This window comes from Miniopterus natalensis, chromosome 19 (assembly GCF_054644295.1).
Source record: "Miniopterus natalensis isolate mMinNat1 chromosome 19, mMinNat1.hap1, whole genome shotgun sequence".
Classification (NCBI taxonomy): Eukaryota; Metazoa; Chordata; class Mammalia; order Chiroptera; family Miniopteridae; genus Miniopterus; species Miniopterus natalensis.
The window spans coordinates 13358543-13376118 of NC_142099.1; the positions used below are offsets into that span (position 1 = coordinate 13358543).

At 49.8% G+C, this 17576-nt stretch overlaps 1 protein-coding gene across 6 annotated transcripts; it reads right to left on the reverse strand.

Moving 5' to 3' along the window:
- Window positions 1–235: 235 nt before the first annotated feature.
- PMVK (phosphomevalonate kinase) lies at window positions 236–9049 on the reverse strand. Of its 6 annotated transcripts, none has more exons than XM_016221640.2 (6): window positions 8732–9049; window positions 6634–6697; window positions 4276–4428; window positions 3055–3184; window positions 1840–2010; window positions 236–697 (listed from the first exon to the last, which is right to left on the reverse strand). In XM_016221640.2, exons 1-5 carry the CDS (start codon window positions 8824–8826, stop codon window positions 1874–1876), a joined length of 579 nt encoding a protein of 192 aa, XP_016077126.2. In that variant the 5' UTR covers window positions 8827–9049; the 3' UTR covers window positions 236–697; window positions 1840–1873. The 6 variants fall into 6 exon arrangements, with proteins under 6 accessions (XP_016077126.2, XP_016077124.2, XP_016077122.2 ...); XM_016221638.2 differs by having other exon boundaries at window positions 236–659; window positions 4276–4482; XM_016221636.2 differs by having other exon boundaries at window positions 4276–4482.
- Window positions 9050–17576: the final 8527 nt, after the last annotated feature.

The window sequence follows — 17576 nt, forward strand, 5'->3', positions numbered from 1 at the left end:
TTCATGTCAAATAAACAATTAGGGAAATGCAAATAGAATGCTGATGAGATGCCACTACATGCCTACTAGAATGGCTAGAATTAAAAAGGCTAACCGTATCACATATCGGTAAAGACCTGAAGCAACTGGAACTCTAATTCAGTACTAGTGGGCATGGAAAACAGTTTGCCAGTGTCTTTAAAAGTTAAGAAGGTGTTTATCCAGAAGAAATGAAAGCACATGTCCACAGAAAACCTTGTACATGCATCTTCATAGTTGCTTTATTTGTCATATCCAAACACTGGAAACAACCCTAATGTTCATCAACAGGTGAATGGATAAACAGTTGTGCAATATTCATACCCCACACCACAATAAAAAAATAAATTACTAATACTTGATATAATGTGGATGGATCTCAAAATAATTATGCTAAGTGAAAGAAATAAGACCCCCCAAAATAATATATACTATATGATTCACTTATGTAAAATTATTGAAAATGAAAATTAATCTTCAGAGACAGAAAGCAGATCAGGGGTTGCCTGTGGACAAGGGTGAGGGGTTAGGGAGAGGTGAGAGAAAGGGAAACATGAGAAGCTTTTGAGGGTGATAGCTGTGTCCATTGTGATTGTGGTGATGGAGTCCACGATGACTGCCAAACTTTCAGACCTGGTTAACTGGAAAAGCCAGGGAACTAGTATCAGGAACAGGTGATCTAAGGGGAGGAGATTTGGGCAAGAGTGTGTAAAGTTTAATTTGGATCATGCTGAGACTGATGTAATTTCTTTGGTCAGCCCCTTATCAGTGAGAACCATCAGAATTTGTTGGAGGAAAACAAAGCCAGGGCCAGAGAGTAGGATGCTTGGGTTAGGCCTGACGATGGCAAGGAGCCACGGGACTTTGTACTATACCCAAAGGCATGTGGCAGAGGGGACCTGGTCAGGAGTCAAGCAGCCTACCTATGTTCTAGTCTGAGTACTGACACTTACTACCCTCCGACCCCAGGCAAGCTGTTTCACTTCTCTGAGCTCTTGGCATCTGTTAAACACAGATGAATATACTCTCCTTGCCCATCTCAAAGACTGGCTTTGAAGAATCTAGAAGAAATTTACAAATTGTCTAAGGCTGTCTAAATAAAAGGGGACCTTTCCCAAGGTCCTCTATGGGAAAGCTGAGGCTTATAGTGATGTTTCTTACCCAGAGCCACTCAGTGGTTACTAGGAGCCATTGATCTCTGGTGCCTCTGTCCCTCTATGATACCTCTGTCCCTCAGGGTACCCGCTGCACTGAGCCTCTTTTGGGGCCATCCCAGAAGATGAGACCCTAAGACTCCAATCCTGTCTCTGACACAAACAGATCTCTTGCCTACATGGCCCAGGCCAAGGTCAGCCTCTGCAGGATACGTTCCAGCCCAGGTGGAAGGGAGAGCAGGAACCCATAGCCTCCTGGACAACCCAAGCTGTCTGAGCCCCACACAGGCTGGGCTGGCACCTGGGAAATGAGAGAGGTCCAGTCCTGAGCATGTGCTCCAAGGAGGTTTATTAGTGTCCACACTCTTGCCCAGAACAAGGAGCTGAAAGCATCCTGATGGGGAAGCAAGGCAGCCACAGGCTCACAGGCCAGGCACCCATGGAGATGGTGATGGTGGTGTTTCTGCTTTGATCACAGCCCTTTGCCTTCCTCCTAAGAGGCAGGACAGTCCAGTCCATAAAGAAATGAGGTCCTGGAGGTTTCTGGACTTGTCTGACATCTGCTGCCCCCCCCCCCCCCCAGGAGTCTGGACCAGGCCCTCTGTGTGCTCCCCTCCTTGGCTGACATTAGAAACCACATGTCTGGCAGAGTCAGCCCCATCCTCACCCCAGCAGCTTCTGGTGCTCCTAGAACCTGACAACTAAAGTCTGGAGTGGACAAATTCTACCAGGTTCTCCAACTGCTCCTCCAGGCGCTGCTCATCTCCATGGTTCTCGATGACCCAATCGAAGTCCCCAAAGTTGTCCAGGCCACATTCTGACTCACCATCGTCCACTCCTATGGAGGAGGCATGGAGAGGTCAAGCCTGTTCCCTCCAAACACCAGGCATCGGGCATGGAGGCCTCCTGGCCCCAGATGGAGCCGCCCTCTCTTGGCCTCTCCTCTTCCACTCCAGAGCCAAGCTCCACTCACCCCAGGGAGGGTACTTCCCGACCCCCTGAAACACCCTGAGAGAAGGATCAGTAGCCCACAGCCACCTGAGCCCTCAGAGGGTTCTGCTGACTAAACCCTTCACTCACCACTTCCTACAGAGGGTGAACTGGGTCATCTAAAGCCACAGGCAACCCAAAGGGCACTGCATTTTCACTTTATGTAAAGCTCGGTGGGCTGCCTGCTTTCTATCCCTAAATCTCTGATTCCATCCACGGGAGGTGGTGTGCGTCATCCTCATTTGTCAACAAGAAGAGTTAATACCAGCATCACCTGGCAGGTTTGCTGTGTCTGTAAACTGAGTTTAAAAGCGCTTAGCGCAGGCCAGGCCTGTGGTGGGTGCCAAAGAGATAAACAGCCATCAAGAGGGATTGTACCCACTGGATTTGAACTTCCCCAAGTCATGGTGAAGTAGGGCAGGAGGAGGCCTGAACTGTGCCTCTGAATTGCCACAGAGCAGGTCCTGGGCTTGCACCACTGAGGCTGCCCAGTACAGCTTCCTCTTGCCCCTGCCCCCTCCTCTGTTAATCAAACAGGAGTGAGTTGTCAGGCCTGCCTCTGACCCACTGTCAACCCCCACTGGGCTGGGGGTGGTCAAACTCAGACCTCCAGAAGCCCACTGGCCTAGAAAGGACAGCCCAGGTAAGGGTACCAGGCCAAAATCATGGGGAACCTCTACTCTCCCAGGACACCTGCCTTTACCCCACTCCACTTTCTAACCAGGGGGCACTCCTGAGTCTCAGATTCCCTTTTCTAATCCCTCATTCACTCTCCCACAGCCTGCCAGGGACACAGCAGATGACCTAGAACATGGGAAAGGTGGCCTGGTCTACAGGTGGCGTGGCCAGCCCGTGTACCGAGCCTTGGGGGCAAAGGTTGTGAGCAGCTCACCTGGTGTGAACACCCAGCCCCGCTGCTGTCGGCTTTGCTCCAAGGCCACCACGCGGACTGTCTGCGTCACAGCCCCATAGGCTTCCCGGAACCACTGGATATCAGACATCCTCCGTGTGTCACTCACCAGCTGCAGGAATGGGACACAGACAGGTGACCAACAGGCCATGGTGCAGGGAGCAGCAGGAAAGAGCACTGAGAGTAAGGGGGGGAAGAGGGGAAGACCCAGCCCTAGCGAGAATAAGCAGGAGCACAACAAGGTTAGTGGGGGCTACAGAGCCCAGACAAGTGTACCCCCATTCCCCATTATCACCCAACCAGCTGGAACAGACATCTCCTCCAGGCAGCCCTCCCTGATTGCTGCTTTATTTTTCCCCCTAGTGTTTATCTCCACCTGACAGATTCCATTATTACATTAGGGCCTACCTCCCTCTACCCCCAGCTACAATGTAAGCTCCCTGAGGGCAGGGGTTTCATTGCATGTTTGCACTAATGTTTCTCCAAATCACCAGGAACCAGGCTTCATACAGGAGATAATGCCAAAATGAATGTGTAAGGAAAAGGGCAGGTGCTGTGGGAGCACCAGTTAAGACCTGGGTATCAGGGAAGGCTTCCCTGCGGAGGTGTCAGGGAAGCTGAGCTGGAGCTAACCAGGTGAAGAGGGAAGGAAAGAGCAGTCCAGACAAGTAGAACATGTGCAAAGGCCCTGATTTCAGAAGTAACTCAATTGCTTCTTGTATGTGCCCTGATTGGGGATCAAACCCGTAACCTTGGTGTATCGAGACAACACTCTAACCAACTGAGCTACCCACCAGGGCCCAGAAGGAACTCAGTTTATTTGCGGAACAGAAAAAAGGCCAATGTAGCTGCAGCTTAAAGAGCAAGGAGGCTAAAAGGGTAACAGGAGCCAATCATTCAAGGCCAAAAAGTTCATGTGAAGGATTTTGGTTTTGTTCATTAGGACAGTGGGATGAAGGAATGACATGACTTGGTTTATGTTTTTAAAAGGTCACTCTGGCTGCTATGTGGTGAATGATTCATAGGGGACAAGAGCTGAATCCCGGACCAGTGTGGGGCTACTAGGCTGTCCAGGGGATAGATGGTGAGGGCTTAGGCCAGGGGAGGTGGCAGTGGAAACAGAGAAATGGACACATCTGAGATTTATCTGGGGAAAGGCTGGAGAAACGGAGTTTTCATAATGCTGCCATACAGGACTCTTACCCAGACCGGCTGCGAGACGCCCTCCACGATCTTCCTGCAGAAGAAGCCAGGGTCAGCCTGGCGCTTCTTCTCGCCCCAAAGGATCATGTCCCTCCGGTAGGCCTCCTTGTAGGTGCTGGCATCCAGGAGTCTCTGGAAGTCCAGGCTGTGCTCCTGCCCAAGGCATATTATGTCTACGCCCCAGCCTCTCAGCCTCAATGGCGTCCCCTAAAACAGAGGAAGGGCTGTCCCTTCTCTCGCCTACCTGCCCCCAGGACAATGCAAGGATCAACAAGGTTTCTGCCAGGACAGAGGCCCGCAAGGGAACGGGCTCTGAAAATGAAGAAATCCCAAACACAGACAGAAGAAAGGTCTCAAATAATCCAGACATTTTTCCAGTTTGTCTTTTAAATATGTAAGGTGGGGTTTTTTTGTTGTTGTTTGTTTGTTTTTGCAACAGTTTTACCTTCCCAATTATTTCCGACTTAATCCTGAAATCAGTTGCATAGGCTTAGCCTTCAACTAAAGTTGGAAATCTGAGCCCTAACCGGTTTGGCTCAGTGGTTAGAGCATTGGCCCGCGGACTGAAGGGTCCTGGGTTCTATTCTGGCCAAAGGCACATGCCTTGGTTGCAGGCTCGATCCCCGAACCCCGGACAGGGCACATGCAGGAGGCAACCAATTGATGTCTCTCTCTCTCTCTCCCCCCCCCCTCTCTCTCTCTGTCTCTCCTTCTTCCGCTCTCCCTGAAAAGCAATGGAAAAAATATCCTCGGGTGAGGATTGGGGGGAAAAAAGCAAATTCCTGCCTGTCCAATCCTACCCCACCCCCCAGTCTGGCTAATAGTCTGAGCCAGGCCTCATCTGAGAACTTTGGAAGCAGACCTCGGTTTTCAAATTCCTCCTGGGAGCCCTGGGGTCCTTCAGAGTTGCCCAGGTCCCACTGGGGAAGGCCTCTCCTACCCTCCGAACCCCAGAGTCACTCCTAGTCTGTCTACTGAATACAAAGAACTTCTCCATCTAAAGGTTCTCACTATGCCTGGCCAGGCATGGCTCAGAGGTTGAGCATCGACCTAGAATCCAGGAAATCACGGTTCGATTCCCAGTCAGGGCACATGACTGGTTATGAGCTCGATCCCCAGTCGGGGGCATGCAGGAGGCAGCCAATCAATGACTCTCTCTGAAATCAATATGATTGATGTTTATATCTCTCCCCCTCTCCCCTCCTCTCTCTGAAATCAATAAAGATATAGAAAAGAAAAAAAAAAGGTTCTCACTAAAAAAAAAATTTTTTTAATTGTTTAAACCACTGGCACTGTTATCCTGTTATCCCCAGGATCCCCCAGGCTGCAAGTCTATGACAGGGCCTATTTAGCTGATGAGAGAAGACTCAGTGATACAGGAGAATGCTCCCCATGAGATAAGGCTGTCATATGGAAGAGGGGGACAAATTCATCTTGTGTGGCCCCAGAAGGCCAGATTTGGACTAACTGACCAAGGAGCCATGCCTGGAAGTACCTAGAGGTCAAGGTCAGAAATGCAGTCCACAGTGGGACTCTTCACTGTGTAAAAAGCTCACCCTCCACATTTTCTTTCTAAGTCTAAGGTTCTAAGATTTCCTGTTTATTTTTTTAGCTCCTATTTTTAACAATCCTATTTATTTTTATAAAAATCCACATGGTTCAAAATTCAAAAGATACACATTCATGCACAGTGAAAAATCTCTCTCCCGCCCCAGTCCCCCAGCCCATAACTCCCCTCCCTGGAGGCCACCAATGGCCTTCCCAGCTTTTAACACATCCCAAGCACCAGAACAGTGTTTAACACAATGCAGGCACCCCATAAATATTTGAGGGATGGCTGAATATAGGAGCAGATATATTTACGATTTTCCCCATTATTATATAGCATTTTCCATACAATGTTCCAAATCTTGTGGGTTTTGTTGTGTGTGTTTTTTCACTTAATAATAAATATATCTTGACAATTCATGCGACTAAATTTCTTAGGGGAGAGTTCCGGGGGCTGTGGCAGGCCAGCTGAGGCACTGCTGCGTGGTGTCACGCTATCTGAGTAAGAGAATGTGTGCAGACCCTAATTCCACAGCATCAGAGCTGCCAACTCGCCTCTCCAGCCTCTCTTGGGTGTACTTTCTTGAACATGCTCTAGGGAGGTGGCCTGAAGTGAGTGAGGCCAATGGGAAAGACATGTAAGCTGAAAATGCCCCCAAAAATCCACCCACAGAAAACCGAGAGTTGGCCACCAGCCTGCCAACAGTGGTCACAGGGGCCCTATTAGTGACTCAAACAACAGCCACACCAACCAAAGCCAGGGAGTGACTCCTTTCGACCCACCAGATGTCACAGAGAGCAACCACCTACCTGAGCATACTGCTCCTTGAGTGGACTGGAGAGCCGGAGGACAGCACAGACGTCAGCTCCAAGTCTGTGGGACAGAGAGATCCAAACCCAGTTAGCCTGGACCTTCCAAGCCCCAGAAGGATCCAGAGCCCTGGGTTAAAGTTCCATTTCTGCTTCTGGTATTTATCTAACTTTGTCAGGTCTCAACTTCCTTGACACTGTTTTCTCATCTGTAAATGAGGATAGCAGTTTCTGGTCTGTGTATCACAGGATTATTACAAAACTTAAATGAATGTGAAGGAGTCCTGAAACTAACAGGTAAAATAACTAAAATTATAATGACAGTGTGATATTCTGGCTAGATTAGGTTACTGCTGGACCCCTGAACTCGTCTCACACAGGGTTATCTCAGTCTCAACTGACTTGGTCGCCACAAGATCAATAATTCATTCATTCAATTCAGTTTACTCAACCAACCACTTATTGTACTAAACTGTATGCTCACAGATTCACTTAAACACTAACATAGTGAGATAGGTGTTTTGCTTTGGTTTTTTATATCCTCTTCTGAGGTTTTTTTCCCCATTGCTTTTCAGAGAGAGTGGAAGGGAGAGAGAGAGAGAGAGAGAGAAATATCAATTGGTTGCCTCCCGCACAGGCCCCAACCAGGATCGAGCCTACAACCGACGTACATGCCCTTGGCAGGAACCGAACCCGGGACCCTTCGATCCGTGGACTAATGCTCTAACCACTGAGCAAACCAACTAGGGTGAACTAGGTGTTATTATTTCCATGTTTCAGATGAGAAAACTAAGGTCAAGTGAGAAGAACTGACACCCAAAGCAACACTGCAAGCAATGAAGCCAGTGTTGGTAAAGCACAACTAATAGCCAATATTTAGTTCCTGCACCCTTATGGGTTATCAAAATTGTTCTAAGCCCTTCGCATGCATTATTTCCTTTCATCCTTACTACCACCCTATTATTACCCCTGGCCCATAAATAACAAAACTGAGGCACAGAATGGATGAGAAACTTATACAAGATCACAAACTAGTAAGTGGTGAGTCAGGATTTGAACCTCAGCAGTCTAATTCCAGAGCCTACGCTTTCTGTCCGCTATTTGATTTCTGTGTTTGCAGGCAAGGAGAAATGCCTTAGGAAATGGTGGTGGATACTTGATGGTAACAAATTCAGGTAGTGATCTCTGACCTCTTAGAACCCAGGTTGTGCCCAAAAGCAACTTCCAGGTACCACCATCCCACTGGTTGGTCTTCAAGAGGAGAGGGGTCCCACCCCGCTTTCGCCCTGGCTCCTCTGCTCTCCCAGCCCATGCCATGCCTGAACAAAAACGCTCCCACACAGAGCATCTTGCTTTGAGAGAAAACACTGAGAGAAAGCTATTATTTGGGGAGACAGTGAGGTATAGCAGAAAGAACCCATTCCTTGGAGCTAGATAAAAGTTTGAGTCCTGGATCTGAGGATGACTTTGTAACCCCGCAAGTTTGGGTTTCGTTTGTTTTTTTTTACTTTTCAGACCCTCGGCTCTTCATGTGAGATGGAGATACTAATAATAACACACATGTGAGATGGAGATACTAATAATAACACACAGTGCTTAACAAAAAGGTTTGGAGGGTTAAATGAGATAATATATACACACAGTGCCTGGCACATAATAAAGGCTCAATAAACCCCAACTATTAGGTGGTGTGCTGGGCAAGGATTTGTCTTTGGAGTCAGACACAATTGGGGTGTGGTCTTAGGCAAACCTGTGACTCAGTTTTCTTAACTGCAACAGCCGGCTCCCAACCCTGTTTCGTGGATTAGGCATGGGGCGCAAAAAGCACCTCAGTAGTAACTGTTCATGCTTCTTGGCGAGAGGGACCTCCAGCTTAGTCTCTGGAGGGGTATTCGCTTGGTTCTTTCAGGTGGATGTGTGTAGACTGCCGTTTTCTGTGCTGGTGGCAATCCCCGTACTTCCCGAAGCTCAGTGCTCCTCCCACCTGTAACCGAGGACCCCCCACTAGAAAGCTCGCTCCACGCTCAAACACACCCCCGAGTCACGTGACGCAGGGCGTCCCCCTCCCTCTTCCCTCTCCGCCCGCCTGCCTCCCCACCTGCTCTGCAGCGCCTCGGTCACGAAGTCCTTCCCGGATTTCCTCTTCCCGCTGAACAGCAGCACCAGCCGAGGGCCTCTTCCCGGCGGGGCCATGGGGCCCCCACACTTTGCGACCCCTAAAGGCGACACTACTCCCTGCCCTTAAACTGGGCCGCCGGCGCCAAATGGATGCGGCCACTAGGTGGAGCGGCGACAGGCAGAGCGCTCGCCGCGCCTTGCCCGCGGCTCTGCGGAGGGCTGCCAGCCCGCATACGCACTTTCGCCCGATTTAATTAACGTCCAAACAAATTAAATCTGAAGGCAAAGAAGGCTCATTCCCAGGGCGGCCTCCTCCGCGGAAGGAGCTCCCCTCCCAGCGCTCATTTAGAACAGTCCGGCCCCGCCCAGAACCTGACGTCACAGCCCCGCCTCCTTAGCAGACGGGCCAAGGCGGGGACTGGGTGCAACTATTTTCCCCTTAGGGGAGGGGGCGTCTTCAAGTTTCCTGGCGTGAACCTCACGTTCCCTTCCTCGCAAGCTTACGGATATTATTTAAAAAGAGCAAACATGATCCGGTGCAAGAAGTTTTCCAAACCGCCTTTGCATGTGTGCATTACAACGAATGTGCTCATGCAAATCTATATTGGCCCCGCTGTGAAAACAGATCTTTCTGGAAATGAAACGAAGCGAGAGCACCAGAGGGTGGTCTGAGGCCGTCACGCTGGGGAGGAGCTTAATCGCACACACGCTACTTTATTGTTAAACAGGCTTTTATAACTGGAGAGGCCACTACAGTCCGGCCCTTTAAGCCTAGCGAGGAAGCTTACATCGCTTTTCTAGTCGCAGCATCCTCTCCAAAGGTGTTCGGAGGCGAGCGAGCTTGGAATGACATCAATAGTATAGGTTTAAAAGGGGCCTGAAAGCCACCCCTGGCCGATATTACCTAGTTTTATCTGAAGTCCACATCCCAGCCAGGAGTTCGGGGCAGAAGTTAGTGGTCGTGATCTGTCCCCTCCCTGAATTCCCAGATCCACCCCTGCCCACAGCAGCTCACAGCCAGTCTCCTTTGAGTAAGTGGAATTGTCTTTAGCCATGACTCACTGTCCAGCATTTCTCTGAATTTGTCAAAACAGAGCCTGTAACCCATTACTGCTTCCATTTTAGGAGCTATAAAGTCATGCAAAGAGAAAAAGTGAGGTGTGGAGGCCTGCTTCGAGGAACCATTAATTTCCTGAATACTGAAAAGATGGCACAGAAGCTAAGGAAAGAGTGGTCAGTGGCAAGATGCAAAAGCAGTGGACTTCAGGAAGGTCTTTTTTTTTTTTTAACACTGAAAGTGCTGCACTCAATGCACTTAGAAGGCAGCACAGAGTGGAGTTTAATCCCAGCTTTGACACTTCACAGGGATGTGACCCTCAGCAAGTCACCCTGAGTTCATCATTGGTAATTCCCACCTCACAGGGTTCTGTTAAGAAAATGAGGACAATATACGTTAAGCCCTGGCCCAGTGGCTCTGTTGGCTGGTGCTGGCGAGGATGTGGAAAAAGGGGAGCCCTGGTACACTGCTGGTGGGAATGCAGACTGGTGCAGCCACCATGGAAAGCAGTATGGAGTTTCCTCAAAAATTTAAATATGAAACTGCCATTTGACCCATTGATTCCACTTCTAGGAATATATCCTAAGAAACCCGAAACACCGACCAGAAAGAATATATGCACCCCTATGTTCACAGCAGCGCAATTTCCAATAGCTAAGATCTGGAAATGGCCCAAGTGCCCATCAGTAGGTGAGTGGATAAAAAGCTGTGGGACATTCATACCATGGAATACTACACAGCTGTAAAAAAAGAAGGATCTCCTACCCTTTGGGACAACATGGAGGGACCTGGAGAAAATTATGCTAAGTGAAATAAGTCAGGCAGAGAAAGACAAACATCACATGATCTCACTCATAGGTGGAATCTAATGAACAAAATAAACTGATAAACAAAACAGATCCAGAGACTTAGAAGCATGGAACAGACTGAGGGACCTCAGAGGGAAGGCGGGGGGTGGGAGAGTGGGTGGGGAGAGATTAATCAGATAACTTATATGCATAAATGCATAACCCTTGGACACAGACAATAGTATGGGGAAGGCCGGGAGTGGGGTGGATGGAGGGTGGAGGGGATCAATGGGGGGGAAGGGAGGACATCTGTAATACTTTCAACAATAAAGATAATTTTTTTTTAAAAAGATTTTTTAGCCCTAGCCGATTTGTTCAGTGGTTAGAGCGTTCACCCTCAGACTGAAGGATCCCAAATTCGATTCCAGCCAAGGGCATGTACCTCGGTTGCAGGCTCAATCCCTGGCACGCAGTTGGGGTGGGTGCAGGAGGCAATCAATGGATGTTTCTCTGTCTCTCTCCCCTCCACTCTCTCTGAAAAAGAAATGGGGGGGGGAATCCTCTGGTGAGGATAAAATTAAATTAAATTAAATTTTAAAAATAAAGATCTACTTCATTGGAGCTTCTAGAGACCTTTTAAAAAGAAAATAAATAAAATTAAAAATTAAAAAAAGATTTGTTATTGATTTTTAGAGAGAGAGAAAGGGAGAGGGAGAGAAAGAGAAACATCCATGTGAGAGCAACATCAATTGGCTCCCCCCAGCATGCCCCTTACTGGGGGAGGAGCCCACAACCCAGGCCTGTGCCCTGACTGGGAATCCAACCGGCACCCTTTCAGTGCACAGGATGACACCCAACCAACTGAGCCACACAGGCCAGGGCAGGAGTTTTTTTAACAAAGATTCTTGATTTAGAGAAATATTTTTGTCTTTCTGTTAGATTATTTTGCAGTGAATGTAAACCTTGGAGCTGGGGAACTAATCACACTTCAAATACTATTAAAGAGTCATTTATTGATTTCATTTTACTGTTTTTTTTAACAATCTTAGTGATAAAGGTGGATGTTTACATTAAAAAGGAGATTGAAAGACTTGCCTCAAAGTCAGGAGCTACAAGTGGTAGACCTGGGTCTGTGTGTCTCTAAAGCTGGCTGTTTCCCCCCCGCAGGGTGGCCTCCTGGACATGCAGGCCCTGCCTCGGGAGGCAGTAGTCACCCCTTCCTTGTGGTCCTCCCCCCAACACTGTACGCAACTGCACAGACTGCTGGAAAGCATATCAAGTGGTGCCAGCTCAGGGGGAGGCTCAGGGTAAGTGCTCCATCAGTGATTGATGAATAAATAAATGAGCGAAAGAATGGGGGCTCTTTGGGGAGAGCTGGGAGACCGAAAATTCATTCCTGAGGCTAGAAGGACCCTTTGTGGAATCCTCAAAGCTGAGACTTCATAATGTCAGACCCAGTTGCTCAGGTTCCTGGGGCAGCTCCTGGAGACCCCTCTCTCCCTCCCATCCCCGACCTTGGCAGGTTCAACTTCCCATCCCTCTTGCTACTGCCCCCCTGTGGCCACCACCAGACGTCTCTGCAGAAAGCCATGAGAGAAGTTACCGCTCAGGGAGGGCAAAAGGAACCTGTCTCATAGCAAGCAGCTCCTACAGACCTCATCTGAGAGCCTAAATGCCCAGCTTGAAGGGCCAGAGAGAAGAAGGGAGAGGAGGGGAGGGAGGAGGAACAGGGGACTCTTAGTCAGGGGTCAGCAGCCATGGCTCTGGTCTCCCCTCTGTCCCTAGCAAGTTTTGTGGCCTTGGACAAGTCATTTCCCTCTCTGGACCTCAGTTTCAACCTCTGAACAACAAAATAGGTGGATGTGATGTTCATGAAGGGTGTTTCCAGGGCTGGCTTCTCCTACTCACAAGCTGAGGCCCATAAGGTGGCAGCTGGTGGCCAGAGAAGAAATGTCTCCAGGACCAGGTGCCCGGGTAGCTGAAGTGAGGTATGCACAGGCCCAGGGAGGAGGAGTCAGCTAAAGAGACACACAGATGGGAACTTAGATATTGCTTCCAACCTCCGGGTCAGCTGGCAGGGAGGGAAGGAGGCCAACAGCAGTAAAGGACATTTCAAAGGCCCACTGGTGTCCTAAAGGCTGCCTGGGGGCCAGTCTTCTTACACTGTCACTGTCCAGCTATGATGAGACCTTAAGCAAGTCACCTCATCTCTCTATCTGTTTCTTCATCTGTAAAATAGAGATATTTATGGTCATACCTTCTTTAAGGTCTACTTCTCAGTGAGATAAAAGGGAGAGAATTGCTCTGAAAAGTTCATGGCCTGAGTAGATGAGTGGTTGGCCTGTTTCTTTGTAGGCTTCATGGTTTCTGCACTGGTCCCTCCCTCCCAAGGCCACATTCCAGATGAGCAGGCATTTATGGTGAGTCTGTTTGGCTCATGGGTAGTTGACCTACCGGGTAGGGGGAGGGGAGAGGGTTGTAACATTTTCCTTTCCACAGCTCATGGCTTCAGGTTTCTGCCTGTCCTGCCACAGTCCCATGACCTATTCCTTTGACTTTGGGAGGGTCACTCCCCTCTACTGGGTGCCTCCCCTCAGGCTTAGTCAAGGGAAGTGTCAGACGCTGGTAAGAGTTTCTCCAAAGGGGCCCCGCCCTGGAGAGGAATTGGGGCCTGATGAGACATGTAACTTGTGCAGCATCGAGCTGATCTGCTGGGTTTCTCTGTCCCATCCCATATCCTGTAAATCAAGCCCAGCAGCTTCCCCCCACCTACCCCCTGCACAACCAGCTTGGCCTTCACTCCTTCTTTCCCAGCAATGCATGAGAATGTAGTCGCGAGGCTGGGAGCTGAGGTGTCCTTGACTCCTCCCTCTCCCCTGTCCTTGTCCCACCCAAGGCCAGTTCATTCTAACTCACTAATCTAAATCAGGCCCCTGCTCAGGCCTTCCTTCCCTCTCAGGCGTTCATATCCTAAACTCTAAGGGTCCCACAAGACTTGCAACCAGGGGAGCAATGGGCAGTGGCAGTTCATCCCGGGCTTACCCCCTGAATCTGTCCCCAAGGCCCCCTTTTCTCTGACTTCCTGGTGAGCCAAAGCAGCCCCGCCTAGGTTCATTTCTTTCCCATAACATTTCCAGAGAGCCAAAGCAGCCCCGCCTAGGCTCTCTCCTGTTGCTCCTTCTATCCTAAGCCCTTCCTTGTTTCACTGTCCCCAGCTTTAATAAACATACTCTCAAAATCAAACTAAGTACATAACCACAGGCCCCTGTCATCTCCCTCCTGGGCTGTTGGCTGACACCTCCCTAACGACCTCCAGTTTCACATCTCTCCATTCCAGACTTCTCACTGACCACCAGCTACACTGCACCCATGTGTATCTTCATACAGGTGCCCCATGACCCTCAAATGCCTTCAGTGACACCCCTCCCCATTTCCTACAGTAAAGCTCCCCCTTAGAAATGCAGGCAGTCCTGGGAGAATTTGCTCCCTCGTGAACATGAACTTAACCCTCTGGCCACACCTTTGCTGAGTCTGAAATCCCCTCCTCTATCACAAGTCCTAGTATCCTGTCAGGTCCAACTCAAAGGCCACCCTCTCCTATCTCTTCACTTCCTCATCTGACTTCTCCCTGGCACCATTAAGAGACTACTTTTAAAATTCTTTGTGTTAAATTAATCCAGTTAGCCTCAGGGACAAAGATTGGGGTCCCCACAGCACCTTGTGTTGAGACATGAATGCTAGTGTCTTTTTCCTGCCAACTCCTGTGCAGGTTTGGAGGCCAACCCTCTCTCCTCCCATATCAGTAGCTCACTGAAGCCCCAGCTTCCCCTTAAAGCTTAATAAAATAAAAATAACTACTATTTTTAACAGTACTCTACCATTTGAAAAATCTTTTCATTTATCTTCTAGTGAATTATGTTATCCTCACAACCTATGAGGGGGCTATCTACAGTTTCCACTTTAATGATGGGAATGTGAGGAGGACTATCTTGCCCAAGTCCCTAAGTAGATATTGATGGAGCCCTGAGACTAGATTTTCTCTCTCTCCCCCTCTTTTTTTTAAAATATATTTTATTGATTTCAGATAGAGGAAGGAGAGGGAGAAAGAGATAGAAACATCAATGATGAGAGAGAGAGTCATTGATTGGCTGCCTCCTGCACACCCCCGACTGGGGATCAAGCCCACAACCCAGGCATGTGCCCTGACCGGGAATAGAACCCTTACCTCCTGGTTTATAGGTTGACACTCAACCACTGAGCCATGCCAGCCAGGTGACACTGGGTTTTCTGATCTCAAAGCCTGCCCATGTCTAGTTAGAAGAGAACTGGGCTGGGCCTCCATCTGGCCCAGATTAAAGAACAGAAGAGTGGGGAAGAGGCCCGCCTGCTCACTTTTGTTCTAACGGGAGGGCGTATTCTGGAAGCCAATGACTGCCAAAGAGATAGGCAACAATCTTAAGGCAGAAAGCCCACAGGGGAGGGATAGGGAACTCAGACAATGCAACAAGAATTGGTGACAAGAGGGTTCTGTGGCTCAGGAGGTTGGCTGAGTGGTTAAATGGGTGGGGAAGGACTTAGGACAGAAACACCCCACTTCCAACCTGCAGTGTTCCTACTAGACCCACTGTGAGCATGTGAAGTATGAAGCCATCAGGAATGTCTGGCCCAGAACAAGACCGAATGAAGAGATATCCCTGCATCAAGGTGGCCTTGGGAGGTTCCCATGGCAACAGCCAGCCAGTCCAGCATCTGTCCTTAGGCCTGGGGACGGGGTGGCACTGGGGAGCAGTTCTCAAACATGTGCCTCTGACCCTCAAGGAGCTTATGGGAGTGGAACAAGCCTAAAGGTGACCCACCACCAAATCCTAGCCACCACCCCACCCCCTCTCACACTGGGACGGGTGGGAATGGAAGCAATGGGCAGAGGCTGGGGCCCGGAGGACCTGGGAGACAGGGAGAGCCTGGGGGAGTTAAGGGCTAGAGGTGGCATCGTGAGAAGGCTGAGCTGAGGGCAGTGGGGAAGGGCGGCTAGAGGAGCAGAGGAAAGGGGGTGTGGCTAAAAATGAGGGAGAGATGGCAAATTGTGGTACAGCGGAGAAAGTGAGTGTTGGGAACTGGCCAAAGAAAGAAGAATTTTTCCATTTGAGAGGTGAAGGCACAAGAGGGCCACTGCCTACTCCAGTGATTCCCCCAAGGCACCCAGAGCTGAGCTCTTAGCTGGGGGAATTCCCAGAGGAAAGGGCAGCAGAGCCAAGTACTCAAAGCACCAAGTGCTGACACTGGAAGGCCCAGAGCAGACCCTGGGAGGCCAAGCAGGTCTGCCCACAGGCTTCCTGTTCCCCAGCCCAGCCAAAAGCTGTCCCCAAGCCCTGTAGGAAGGGAGGGATGCCATCTTCCAGCCTCCTTTGGCTCATCTCCACAAACTGGCCAATAAACAAGCAAGTATCCTATGATCTGGGACCTGGGGCCCCATCTTGACCAGTGCTAAGGTGGGTGCATGGGTGGGATGGAGAGAGGGGCCAAATGACCTATGATGGGCATGAGAATTACCTGCCAGGGCACCCCAGAGAGAGGGTCATCAGAGTGGCCAATGTCCCTGATGTCCTAGACCTCCCTAACATACCCCTTGGGTTCCTGGCTCTCTTTTTCTGATTCAGCAGTTTGAGAAACCTTCAGCTCAGCGTATCTACTTCCTGAGTGGGAAAGGAAGAGGGGGCGCTTGGGGGAACTTCCTAGCCTCCCCGAGAATCCGTTATGCAAACGAAGGCAATGGGCCCTAGAAATGAAACTGAGAAGCCCCAAGTGGCCCAAGTCAGAATCAATACCCTCTGGGAACCCAGGGAGGCCAGGTTGTGTCCCCTCCCCTAAGCCCGGTCTACCCTCCCCAAGATTCAGAATCCTTCCTACCTTCTAGCCTGAACCTCTCTCCTGGAAACCCAAGTTCACCATCAGCATGCATTTTGAGCAAGGTGAACAGGGTAAGATGGCTTCTTCACAAGGGACAATGGTCCACAGAGCTGGGATTCCAGCTCCGAACCCTGGCCCTCCACCAACCTGTACTTGCTCCTCCCACCCCCTTCTCCAGAAACAGAATATTCCTTCCCTAAAGCACCTCCAGCCCCTATCATTGACTTGCTGCCTAGGAAGAAATTGTCCTCAGGTCTCACTACAGTCCCTCTTGCTTCAGAAAGCAAGTACACAACAGACTACAAATATTTGTTGAATGTGTGGTCCTGGTTCCATCCCCAGCCAGCCCTGCCCCACCTGACCCCACAGCTGCATGCAGTGAGCTGACACACTCACTGCCCTTTGAGTGGTACATTATGACGCTTCACAGCGTTACATAAGCACTTGCCATCCATTATAGCCCCTTCTGCAGCCTGCATGCCCTCTCCCCTTTACTAATAACGCTTCTGACCTGCCCTGAAGTCACACCTCATCCTGCCCCCTGGGGGATTCCCAAGGTATCAAACACCACCATCAGGATGGACTTCCTAAAGCATAGCCTAAGGGAGTCTGAGTCTTCTTGGGAATGGTGGCCAGTGAGCAGGCCCTGGTCAGTGGGGTGGAGTTGGAGATTTGGGGCACTAAGAAGTTGGGGAGCCAGGTCTGGAGCAAATATGGAGCCAGGGCGCCACCTAGTGGCTCCCTCACCTCCCCAACCTAGAAGCCTGGTTGGGGGAGGGGGTCGTCTCTTCCCTCAAAAGGAAGTGAAATAACTTTTTCTTTCTTTTTATTGTTGACACTATTACAGATAACAGATGTCTCCATTTGTCCCCCTTTCTCCCCCCTCCACTCAGCCCCCCACACCCCTTCCCCCTTTCCCACACTGTTGTTTGTGCCCATAGGTTATGCCTGTATGTTCTTTGGCTTGAAATAACTTTTGAGTGCCAAACACTGGGCATTTTACTTACATTGCTTTATTTAATCTCTCCCCCATCCCTCCAATCCCTTTTTATGAGGAAAAGAAACACAAGGCT